The sequence below is a fragment of the Hoplias malabaricus genome, chromosome X1 (assembly GCF_029633855.1).
Source record: "Hoplias malabaricus isolate fHopMal1 chromosome X1, fHopMal1.hap1, whole genome shotgun sequence".
Taxonomy (NCBI): domain Eukaryota; kingdom Metazoa; phylum Chordata; class Actinopteri; order Characiformes; family Erythrinidae; genus Hoplias; species Hoplias malabaricus.
In genome coordinates this window covers 7,926,371-7,939,415 of record NC_089818.1, presented here as the reverse complement: position 1 = coordinate 7,939,415, position 13,045 = coordinate 7,926,371, and the positions used below count along the sequence as shown (strand labels likewise).

Here is a 13,045-nt window from a genome sequence, read left to right as displayed (position 1 = left end):
TTGTGGCTGAATGCAATCAAATTCTCACGGCCATTTAAAGCTTTTTCTCTATGATTTGAGGCTGTTACAGTACAGGGAGACACCGTATGAACACCCTTCATCTCAGAAGAAGTGTTGGAATAACCGATGGTCGTACGCTGTATCAGAACTGTTGTAATCAGCAGCTGTGATTAAGAGATTACACAGAAGGTATTGGTACAGAATGACCACTACACCAGCGATATCAGCCACACTGGAATGGAGGTCAGGGGAGTAAACAGATTAGTATCGATGATGACAGCTGAGGAAAACTGCTGTGGTTGAGGACAGAAAAATTACCAGTGTAGCAAAGGAAACAACCTAAAAGATCTCCAACTGAAAGAGTAAACAACTACTGTTTTTTTGCGGATCAAGTTTGTTTGGGATTGTTTGTAGCGACAGCTAGTCTTCACGTCACAGTCCAGACCAGTGTAGTGCCCACACAGTGGTCATCCTCTGATGAGAATGTTGAAGGATGCACAGAGAAAGATAACAGCTGAGAGTTTAGATGTTCAGTCCTGGATGACTGAGGTACTACATCACCCCAAAGAACTCCACTGCTCCACAGGCCAGTGCCAGAGGCTTCACACCACCCTGACCTTCACCTGGCATTGATCATATAAAGACCATGAACAGCTGCTCCAGAGACGTTCAGTGACGTTCCCACCTGAAAATATTTAGATCACCATTTAGACCAAAGTGTCTTTGTTTTCTCCAGATGTGATTTCAGACTGAAATTAAGTTGTTGTTGATTAGCAAAGTATGAAAATATGTTGTCAGAATAAGGCTAAGATATTTTAATAATCAAAACAGTAGTATCTATAGCCAATAAATCAGTATATACAAGTGCACAGTTAGCAACAGAGCCTCTGTCGTTGCTACTCTCAGCTCAGCACTGCGGAAACTGCACTCTGTAACTTCTGAAGGAGGGTAGGAATCAAATGAATTCATGTCAATCTCAACTAAGAAGAATTGCATCGTATTATTCCTGGTACATGGACCTGCTTTTCCTGAACATTTAGTGGTTTAGTTATTTATTAATTGTTTACTGCTGTACATTACCCCTGTTTAATTACAGTTTAATATTTGAGCTTCTTTTTCTCCTCTGTAAATAAGACTGTTTTTGAAATAACAATAAACACGGCCATTACAAGGGACAGTTCTCAAACCTGATCATTTCTGCAAAGACTAGAGTAGGAGCACATGGGCAAAACAAAGCAGCTGAGTGGGGACAAGTGGAAAGTTTTGGACTGGCCAAGACCGTCTCCCGGTCTACAGCTCAAACAAAACATATTCCAGCTACTCAGCAACAACCTGCTGTCCCTGAAGAGTAAACAGGAAGTGAAAACATCTGCTATGAAAAGTCGGTGCCACAAAAAAATTTGGGACATATCTGTGGCTTGCACTTCTACTTGTCTTTGTGATTTGCTACTGCATCATTTTTAAAGCTCAGTGAATTAAGTTTAGATCAGGTGCCTCTGTGTGTGTGTGTGGGTGTGTTTGTAATTTTTCACATTGCAGCGGCGAGTGGCCTGGCTCCAGTCTTCATTAACACCAGCTGAAAGGTAAAACTAAGAAAGAGAGTTGGCTCTTTTGTGTAACACAGGGAGCCTGAATACTTTCCCAGATTGTGCAAATAGAGGAGTGTTACCCGACGACGCGTCACACGCACGTGACAGAAACGCACCTCAGGCCACGGTATATGAAACAAAGTTTTATTTTTTATTTTACATATTTGTACATAAACATTTCTCTCCTGAAATAAAGAATCTGAATACAATAGGATGAAAATGATATTAACACACTTATTTAAAATGACTTGTGTCAGAGAATCAACATTCACAAAATGTTGAATACCGATTAGAGTGAACATATTACCAAAAGCTACGACTTTGACTACAAGGCAGGCATGTTTCCTTTCGACTTTTAGCACCTTCAAATGAAAGTTTCAGTTGAAAACTACCATTTGTGCAAAATAAAAACAGGCCAACTTTTAAAATACTGTCCAACTTAAAATTCTCAGCAGTTAATCCTTATTTTCTTTATACAGTGAGCTTTTTTAAGCTTTTTATATCTGACTTTCTACTAAATTTGCACTATGTTTATTCTGTCGTTTTTTTTTTTTTGTCTTCTTTTTCCTGTAGTTTGACAGTTATAATTTACTGGCAAATGTAAAAAGTTAAAATGAAAATCTATTAAGAAGCGAGGCCAGTCACTGCACAGAAAGCCAGGAACAGGACCCAAGACTCACACGCTGTTTTTTCGCCTGTCAGGAAGTGCTCCATCATTTTGTATTTGTACAACCACAGAAGCAAAAGAAAAGTGGCTCTTTTCTGTTTTGATGCCATTGATGGGGGAGTATAGGGTGATAGAAGTGGGCTCATTTGGAAAGGGTCTTCTCAGCCATGTGTTTTTGTTGGCTCTCAGCATGCCTGTAAACACACACACACACACACACACACACACACAGTTAGAAATCAGATGTGATATTGTACTCACTGTTCATTTTATTAGAAACCCCTGCATTGTACAGTTGCAGACTGTAGCTCCTCTGACATCCTCTGACTAAAATAACCCAGACAGCCAAGTGATTCTGGCCCAGAGCAGGTCCACATTTCCACATGTTGCAGGCACTTCAGTGGAGCTCTCTTTGCCACAAGAAGGCCACATTAAAGCCAACTGAGGGACACATCAACAGATCTGTTTCGTGGCTGGTGCCGATTAGCATTTTTAATATTTGGGAGGTGGGTGGGGGGGTGCACTTTTAGTTTCTTTTACTATTTGCAGTAAGGAGAGTGTTCTCCCTGTGTCTGCATGGGTTTCCTCTGGGTGACTGTCTGTGAGGAGTGTGGTGTGTTCTCTCTGTGTCTGCATGGGTTTCCTCTGGGTGACTGTCTGTGAGGAGTGTGGTGTGTTCTCTCTGTGTCTGCATGGGTTTCCTCCGGGTAACTGTCAGTGAGGAGTGTGGTGTGTTCTCACTGTGTCTGCGTGGGTTTCCTCTGGGTGACTGTCTGTGAGGAGTGTGGTGTGTTCTCTCTGTGTCTGCATGGGTTTCCTCCGGGTAACTGTCTGTGAGGAGTGTGGTGTGTTCTCTCTGTGTCTGCATGGGTTTCCTCTGGGTGACTGTCTGTGAGGAGTGTGGTGTGTTCTCTCTGTGTCTGCATGGGTTTCCTCCGGGTAACTGTCTGTGAGGAGTGTGGTGTGTTCTCTCTGTGTCTGCATGGGTTTCCTCTGGGTGACTGTCTGTGAGGAGTGTGATGTGTTCTCTCTGTGTCTGCATGGGTTTCCTCCGGGTAACTGTCTGTGAGGAGTGTGGTGTGTTCTCCCTGTGTCTGTGTGGGTTTCCTCCGGGTGATTGTCTGTGAGGAGTGTGGTGTGTTCTCCCTGTGTCTGCGTGGGTTTCCTCCGGGTGATTGTCTGTGAGGAGTGTGGTGTGTTCTCCCTGTGTCTGCGTGGGTTTCCTCCGCGTAACTGTCTGTGGAGAGTGTGGTGTGTTCTCTCTGTGTCTGTGTGGGTTTCCTCCGAGTGCTCCGGTTTCCTCCCACAGTCCAAAAACACACGTTGGTAGGTGAATTAGCCAGCAGTACTAAATCTCTGCCAGAAGTGGCCCACATCTGCACGTTCTCTAGGAACATATCTGAGTAAACATACAGATGCTCAGTTGTGCACATGCTTGTATAACAAGCAGTCTGCATATTTTGGGAGTTTGCCTTTTACACAAGCACCAAATGTCAATGCTGTACTAGGATTAATTCCACTTTCATTCGAGAAAGAAAACAAATAAAAATATGCAAATTCTCCATTGTTACTCTCCTGTACTTTGGAATACAGATTTTCTGTTGGACCAGTAAATGTAGGTGGAGGTGATGTAGGTGGGGGTGTTTCCAACAAAGTGGACAGTAATTATGAGTGCAATACTGGAACACACACAGGTTTTGGGAGGTCCCCAGCTGTCAAAAGTGATCAGATGTTTGACCGGTGATTACTGATGTCATGGGCAATGGCCTCACAGCTTCCTCCACCTCTTCCTTCAGAGCCATGACTCTTTACTATAGCCCACGGTCTCACAGCTATGAGAAGCGTACAGGACTAAAATATGTACAATCTGTGGAAAATTTACACTTACAGACCACAGTCTGCTGCAATCACAGAGATGTTATCAGCAAAGGCACGGAGGAGGTGGTGTGGGCTACGACAGGGTGTCGTTAGTGTGGAAAGCCATACCTGGTCAGATCCTCAATGTCCACTAGCATGGCGTCCTGCTCCATGTGAAGCTCATCTCTGATCAGCAGCAGCTGCACAAGCTCCTCATTTAAACCTGTTCACGAACACAACAGAGACATCTTTATTTTTGTGCACAGGAGCCATCTCTAATATTGATTTTCCCCAAGCCTCTGAACCCTTTAAACTCCAAAATAATACACCTCCCCTATGCTTCACAGCAGGCAGTATGCAGTTATGGTGCTTTTCCTCTGCATGGTTCCTATTCTATTGGACTCCGCTGGACTCTACTCTCTGTTAAGTCTCTACCACAGCTCTCATCGGGAAGGTACCCAGTGCCGTCTCAAAACCCTTTTTCTAATGGAAAACTTTGGCGGTGGTAAATTTCTGTTCGCTGTTTACTCATCGTGTATCAGTTCAGACAGATCAGTAGAGTTTGTTCCTTCCTTGTTGCAGCGTCCAGCTCTCGCTGGATTCTTTCGTCGGCCACCGATCCAAGGAGCGTTTGAACCTCTTCAAAAGACCGCGGCGTCATTTTACGAGCTGCCGTCGTGAGTCGGATAAAAACAAACGTGATCTCTGCTGCAGCTGGAGATTTTACAGATGGAGAGTTGGTGCTGGTCGTCTGCGTTGCGTGGCGTAGAGTGACGACTCTCTCTGGACAATCAGCGCTCTGCAAGGTTTACACGCCACGGTTTAGTCCCTACTCGACTCGCTCTGAACCACGAGAGAACAGCCACTAAACAAGAACCCGCTTCCAGAACCAGGTCTAAGTTTACCATGCAAGTAGTGTCATGTAGAGTAGGGTAGGGATCCTGTAGTGGTAAAGCGTTATGAGTGTGGCAGTGTTGGTCATGTCCACACCGAACATGCTGGGGTTCCAAAGCATTTCTTGGTTTCTTCTGACCAGAGAACATGGTCCTTACTCTCCTCAGACACTCCGGACTAAAGTGTATGACCCTGAGCCTTACACTGTAGTTCTGTTATTTGTGATATTTATTTGTTCCCTGTGTATCACCTGTTATCTGTTTCTTCACCGTCAACTCAAATCCAGTATCAAAACGAGTGGAGAAGTATTTCATCATTCAATATTGTTGCTCCACATTACCACTGGCTCTTAACAATACATTTGACTGAATAATAATAATATTGGGTTTGAACTCACTCTCAATCTGTGAGTGGAGGTCATTGACGATGACTTGTAGTTGACCGAGGGTCATGTCTCGCAGGTCTGTGGGCTTTAGGCTCCTCTTCATCAGACACTCACTAATGTGGGGCATGTGGGGAAGCTAGGAAAAGAACACAAGCAAAACAACATTAAGAGAACTCGAAGATGGAAGTAAATCCTGCAGAATTACAGAACCAGGTTCAGTGCCCTGTGCGTTCACAGAATCAATTACAAACTCAACCACTACCACTAATAAGGTTTTGTGTGTATAGTGCTTTCCACAGAATCAAGTGTGCTCACAAATAATAAGAGTATTACATCCAAAAAAGAGAACGTGAGCTCAACAGGGGAAAGTAGTGAAGGGAGAGAGTGAACGAAATGGAAAATCACTACGTGAACTGGAGACAGAACTAAGGCAGACTTCATGACAGATGTGTGTAAAAATAGCTGGAACATCACTGGAGAAAGTCTTTTTACAGTAAATCCTCTTCTTTTCTTTTAACACGAAGCATCTTATCTCACCAAATCAGAACCACGACCACACGTAATCTCTCCCTTCACCCTGCCCCCTCTGATCTTTATCTCATTATGAGTTTCTCACTGAGTCAGAGTTTGAAATTATTCATTTTATCAGAACCCGAGGTTTTCCCATTGTCCAGCTCTGAGTTCTGAGGTACTGGAGTTCTGAGGTACTGGAGAGCACCGGCCTCTGCGTCCAATGGACTTTTGGTTTCAGAGAGCTGACCTTTACACGGCTGATTAATTCAGTCCTTCCCTCTGAGCAGGGAACTACAAAATGAAAGTGTGTCAGGACCGTGTGTGAGCCAGGCCTAAGGTTAATTCTGACCATAGTGGTGATTTTGGTGGCAACTTGCCTTTCGTTTCTATATTTTCGAAACCATAGCTGTTTATGAACCCCTACTTGAACACGGCAGCTGCCCTTCACACGAACAATTCATGGTAAAGGACTGTTATAACTGGTCCAGAATGTAAATAAAGGATGCGCTAAGGTTTGTCAAGGGACCTTAAAGAAAACACACTTCTGCACATTTTGATGCACAACAACTGTCTACTTTCTATATTTCCGCATCATTAAATAAATAAATATAAAGTGGCAAGCTGAGCGTTATGATGCAATGTGGTAAAACGTATATAGTGTAAAAAAAGTGTTTTGTGTAACATTTAATTATAATAAAAAAGCTCTTTTGTCATTTTAAGTTGCACAGTATTTAAATAATCATTTATTAAAAAGAAATAAAAAGAATATTAATAAACCTCCTTCATGATGGCTATCACCAGCTTTAAATCATTGAAACCATAACTCACGTGTATTTTTGGATACAATATTATTCCCACGAATAGAACAAATCTCACAGGTTTTTGCGGTTTCTTTTTTTCTCTTGATGGATGAATCCTTCACTCACCACTTTCACACTATTTTTTGTTAAATACAATGAAAACGGTCATTTTTAATACACAACAGTTGCCATAAAATGACAAACGAGCGAGACGATGCTTGTGTTTTGTATATTTAATAGTGTTTGACGTGTCAGGGTGTTGCCAATCGGATTTCCGAATGTTGACTGCGGTTACAGATAGTGATAAATAGACACTGATATGGAATGAGGCTATGCATGAGCACCACGCTGAGATGCTAATCTGTTTGGTATACTACGGTATGCCACAGTGCTGAGGGCTGACTGTGTGAAATATGCAGTGAGATGTCAGAAGTCCTCTCTGATAATCCTTATCTAAACTCATAAACTGAACACAAATCGGCTCCTCTGACCACACAGTTGTAGTTCTAGCGGTTGCTCTGCACACATTGTTAGCCCCATTTCCTCCTGTTCTTCAGCGCTCAGGACCCCTCACAGAGTATGATTTGTGGTGGTGGATCATTCTCAGTGCCGCAGTGACACTGACTCTGGTGATGGTGGTGTATTAGTAGAACTCTTTGGTCCACCTTGTAGATGTAAAGTCAGAGACAGTAGCTCATCTGTGTTTGTCGTCTTCTACTCTTTCATCAGTGGACACAGGACGCTGTTGTGTGGATGTTTTGGTTGACACTGAGGAGTTTTAAAATCTCTAGCAGCACTTGCTGTGTCTGATCCACTTGTGTACTGCATGTCACTCCAGAGGACACAGTTCCACTGCTAGGGGGCTTTACACCGACTATGACATGGTGAGCTCAGGCCCATGACCACGGTGCGTTCAGAAAGATATATGTGATGAAGCACTATGAAGTAATTAACCATGACGGTGATTTATACAGTCAGACAGCCCACGGGTGTCAATATGTACACATCACTAAAGAGGAGTGCGGTAACTTCTCATACTTTTCCTGTCTTGGTTTCAAATGCTCCCCCAAATCTGAAGCTTAATGCCAGTGAGTGTAACCTAGGTTACTCACGCATGCTGGAACTTCTCATATTGTCTGGGGGAGAAGAACTTCCCATTAGTTTACAGAACTCTACACCCACACTGCTGTGAACACTCATACGCAGCCTTGCTTTCTCTCTCTCTCTCTCTCTCTCTCTCTCTTACTTCCTAATACAATGCCTCTCACCCCTGCCTTCTAACTGTTTTCCTTCCTCATGATCTCAGTCCTTCAGTTCTACGAAAGGAATCGCACTCATGTAAAACAAGCCAGAGATGGACAGGGGAGGTTCTTAAATATTAATACTTGAGTGTTATAAAACGGTTAAACATTATACAGATATTCAACATTTCTGAGGATTTCTGTCGTATTTCATTTCTTTGTTTAAACCACTGATTTGGAGCACGAGCATTGTATTTCCGACCAAAAGGATTCACTGCGGTAATTAACACATGACACCTACATAAGCAGTTTATGAGGAGTGACGTAAAGGTGACATCATCCTTTAAGACTTATTCGAACAAGTGTTACTCACTTCTTCCGTCGGTTTCACCCCAGAGCAGAGGAATTGAATCAGTAGGGAACTGAATGATGTGCACTGGGAGCATGGGTGAGAGGTGGGATTGCAGAATTACCTATTACTTTACTCGAGTGTTTTAGGCTTCTCTGACTGACGCTGACGTTACCTCACATTAGTTTCTTTGCATTGTTTCACTTCATTAGCGTGCATGTTGACACTGTGACCAGCTGCTTCCTGCTCCTCGAGTGAAGAAAGGGTGGTGGTGGTGGTGTTGGTGGTGGTTAGAAAACGTGGGACGATACTGTCCTAGAAATGCGGTGTGACTCTAGCTTGGAATTTCCGTCTCATTGGTCAGTGTAAAATCATGTGTCATCTGAGCCCTGAAAGCTTTGCTTATTAATTTGATGATGCAACAGAGAAAAGCAAAAGTCCCTGAATAATGGAAATCGCTCAGGTAGACCGAGTGGAACGGCAGGTATTCCTGCGTACAGAAGTCTTCCTACGGTGAGCTGAGAAAGTCATGACATTTTGCCCAAATATTCAATGTCAACATCATCATTTTTGAAGAGGTGTGATTCAAGAGAAAAGAGAGAAAAAGGTTATCTGTATAAATCTGTCATGAAATAGACAGTTGTAATTCGTATAAAATATTACAGAGACAAACCACCAATTTTTATAATAAAATACACGGACAATGCTTTCTGAGAATCTGATGTAAATTTAAAAAAGATACGGGGTTTTTTCAAATTAATTCTAAATATTTAAATAGGAAATTTTTTTTCCTGTCATTAACAATTCCATTAATTGATTCATTTGTTAAATTCATTTAGTGCAGACCACACATTTCTATCCGGGTTAGTGTTAGAGTTAGCGAGTGTTTGAATCTGGATTTTCAGCTTGACTCTAAAGAGCTTAGATGTATTGCTTTTATAAATTAGGTTTATAAAGTGTGCACACAATTTAACAGGTTTACTATCAGTTTAACACACAATTTGATCATTAATATGACCTCGAATATAAAGAAAACCAGGTAACTTATTTAAATAATACTTATTTAAATATAATATCGGGCGGCACGGTGGCGCAGTCACCAAGCTCCAGGGTCCCAGAGGTTGTGGGTTCGATTCCCGCTCCGGGTGACTGTCTGTGAGGAGTGTAGTGTGTTCTCCCTGTGTCTGCGTGGGTTTCCTCCGGGTGACTGTCTGTGAGGAGTGTGGTGTGTTCTCCCTGTGTCTGCGTGGGTTTCCTCCGGGTGACTGTCTGTGAGGAGTGTGGTGTGTTCTCCCTGTGTCTGCGTGGGTTTCCTCTGGGTGACTGTTTGTGAGGAGTGTGGTGTGTTCTCTCTGTGTCTGCGTGGGTTTCCTCCGGGTGACTGTCTGTGAGGAGTGTGGTGTGTTCTCTCTGTGTCCGCGTGGGTTTCCTCCGGGTGACTGTCTGTGAGGAGTGTGGAGTGTTCTCTCTGTGTCCGCGTGGGTTTCCTCCGGGTGACTGTCTTTGAGGAGTGTGGTGTGTTCTCCCTGTGTTTGCGTGGGTTTCCTCCGGGTGACTGTCTGTGTGGTGTGTTCTCTCTGTGTCTGTGTGTGTTGCCCTCTGAAGGACTGGACCCACCGTGACCCTGAACTGGATAAGCGCTTATATATAATGGATGGATAAAATAATTTTATTTAAAATTATTTTATTTTATTTAAATGACCTATATGAAGGTCTTCCAGCACAAAGCAGAACAGGAGTCCATTACTGCCCTGAACCAGAACCTTTAAATGTGTCTTTAAAGGCTGAAAACTAGATCCACTGTGGCTGTAAACTGCAGTGCACCACTGTTTGGACCCTGATTTATTGAAGGCTTCTCTGAGCCTCAGGTTTCAGCCTCATTGCCTCTGACAGCTGGACATGACTTTGTCCCCAAACACGCCACCCAGTGCATTGTGGGTCATAAATAATGCACTGCTCCTGCCCTCGTTTATTTCTGCACTGCATAAAGAAAGTGTTCTGGATGTGTGGTATGGAGCAGTGCATGCTGGGTAAAAAAATAACTATTGTCTGGGGAGAGTGCGGGAACATGGGGAGCAGAAATAACCTGCTGAAAAAATCATGAGGCTTCCAGTACAAGCGTGCTTTTAGAGCTTGTATATATTTACAAATGTATATATATCTAATGTGCCTTCACTTTGCCATTCATTAATTAATTCATTTATTTGTGGAAGGTCTGGAGCATACGCAGAATCATCAGGAGAACGGGATGAACACACCCTTTCACACGCTCACCCAGTCACTCACACATGCTTCACATGGTCAGTCCATTATCAGTATGCTTTTGGACAGTGGGAGGAAACCAACACAGACAAAGAGAGAACACACCACAGCCCTCACTGTGACACTCCATATTTTATCAGTGAAAACAGAAAAAAACGAACACTTGATTTGTTGTGATTATTTATAACTAACACTGACCGAAGCATAAAAAAATCACATGTTCCAGTTCATTCATTATCTGTAAGTGCTTGTCCAGTTCAGGGTCACGGTGGGTCCAGAGCCTCCCTGGAATAATTGGGTGCAAGGCGGGAATACACCCTGGAGGGGGCGCCAGTCCTTCACAGGGCAACACAGACACACACACATATGGACACTTTTGAGTCGCCAATCCACCTACCAACGTGTGTTTTTGGACTGTGAGAGAAAACCGGAGCAACCGGAGGAAACCCACGCAGACACAGGGTGAACACGCCACACTCCTCACAGACAGTCACCCGGAGGAAACCCACGCAGACACAGGGAGAACACGCCACACTCCTCACAGACAGTCACCCGGAGGAAACCCACGCAGACACATGGAAAACACGCCACACTCCTCACAGACAGTCACCCGGAGGAAACCCACGCAGACACAGGGAGAACACACCACACTCCTCACAGACAGTCACCCGGAGGAAACCCACGCAGACACAGGGAGAACACACCACACTCCTCACAGACAGTCACACAACACACCACAACACAGTCACCCGGAGGAAACCCACGCAGACACAGAGAGAACACACCACACTCCTCAAAGACAGTCACCTGGAGGAAACCCACGCAGACACAGGGAGAACACACCACACTCCTCACAGACAGTCACCCGGAGCGGGAATCGAACCCACAACCTCCAGGCCCCTGGAGCTGTGTAACTGCGACACTAACCTGATGCGCCACCGTGCCGCCCATGTTCCAGTTTAACCCATAAAATCACTTTCTTCAACATCACTGTGTTACAGCATTAATTACTGAAATTAAACCTGTGTATCGCATATAAAAATACAACCAGTGTCAATATCTAACCCAAACGTGACCCGTGGGAACCAACTATGTTTTATTTAATTGTTTCCAAGAGTGAAATGTTTCCTCTTCTGTAGAAAGATATCAGCCCTAACTCTTTGGTAAAGGATGACAGCTCTGTATTTTTCCCTCTGCTGACCTGTAGGATCTGCTCACATTAAGAACAAGTATCATCAGAAACTCCCACAGGCTTTCAGGATAGCTCTCTAGGTATCTGTGTGAAGCGAGGTTAGAACACAGTGTTCTATGAGTGAGGAAGTGGAACTGTGCTGCCACAAGAGCTGAACACAACGATTCGGGTCTTTTCCCTTTGCCAAACTCGTTCTCCAGTGTGGGAGGTGAGAGCTCCTCTCTCACAAGGCACACAGATACAGAGAACAATGTGAATGATGACGTCAGAGAGCAACAGAAACTACGAGGCTGGCAGAGATGAGGCACGGGGGAGAAGGAGGAGAAGAGCGAGATGAGAAAGAGGAAACTATCCACACGGAGGAGCACATGGGCTTCCGTGCACACAGAGCACATCCAGACTTCAGAACTGGAAATCTCACTTATCAGCACTTCGCTAAACTCAAACCTGTAGGTTCCCCCTTCAGTTACAGAGCTAGGTTTAAAAAAAATCTGCTTTAATGTTCCTTCCTGTTGTTTAGTCCAATTAGTTCATTCATTCATTCACTTGTTCATTCATTAATCTTCTGCAGCCACTTGGTTCTAACCAGAGTTGTGGCACGTCAACCCAGATTCATGTCTTTACACCGATCAGCCATAACATTACGACCACTTCCTGGTTTCTACACCCACTCTCGGTTCCACTGACCACATCACTTTGTAGTTCTACAATTATAGACAGTAGTTTCTCTGTTGCCCTGCATACATCATTTGCCCCCTTTCTAGCTGTTCTTCAATGGTCATGACCACCACAGCTGCTGTGTCTGATCATCACGACTCACACTAACACACCACCACGTCAGGGTTACTGCAGCATTGAAGAAGGTGGACTATAGTCTGTAATTGTAGATCAAAAAGTGCTCCTGTGTGGAGCAGAGGGAATGGACAGCAAGTGGAGAAACAAGACGGTAGTTAGAAGTAGATATATTAAAGAATTTTGGACCATTGCTAGTTTATCAATTTTGAATAACGTTTTGTTGCAGTGAAAAGCACCACTGTAAGGAAGTATTTTTCAGATAAAAAAATAAAAGAGCAGCTTGAATAAAATAAACTGAATTAAAATCTGAATTAAAAAATGGGGCTTACACTTTTTGAAAAAAGTTTCATCTCAAATAGTTTCATCACTGAGGAAAATATTAATTGAAAGCAGTTCAATAACAAAAGTCAAAAGCTTTATGTTAATAAATTATTATTTACTTATTTAACATTATATACTAATATCCATCCATCCATTATCTGTAACCGCTTATCCAATTTA

General features: G+C 43.4%; 1 protein-coding gene across 1 annotated transcript in view; it reads right to left on the bottom strand.

Annotated features, from left to right (window-relative positions):
• Positions 1–1,755: 1,755 nt before the first annotated feature.
• The window catches only part of schip1 (schwannomin interacting protein 1), a 29,355-nt gene continuing 18,065 nt past the window's right edge, over positions 1,756–13,045 (bottom strand). The window contains exons 5-7 of the mRNA XM_066652224.1: positions 5,405–5,528; positions 4,243–4,336; positions 1,756–2,450 (exon numbers count right to left, since the gene is read on the bottom strand). Of these exons, the coding sequence (XP_066508321.1) occupies positions 2,399–2,450; positions 4,243–4,336; positions 5,405–5,528 (270 nt within the window). The 3' untranslated portion in view covers positions 1,756–2,398. The remainder of the gene's footprint in view (positions 2,451–4,242; positions 4,337–5,404; positions 5,529–13,045) is intronic.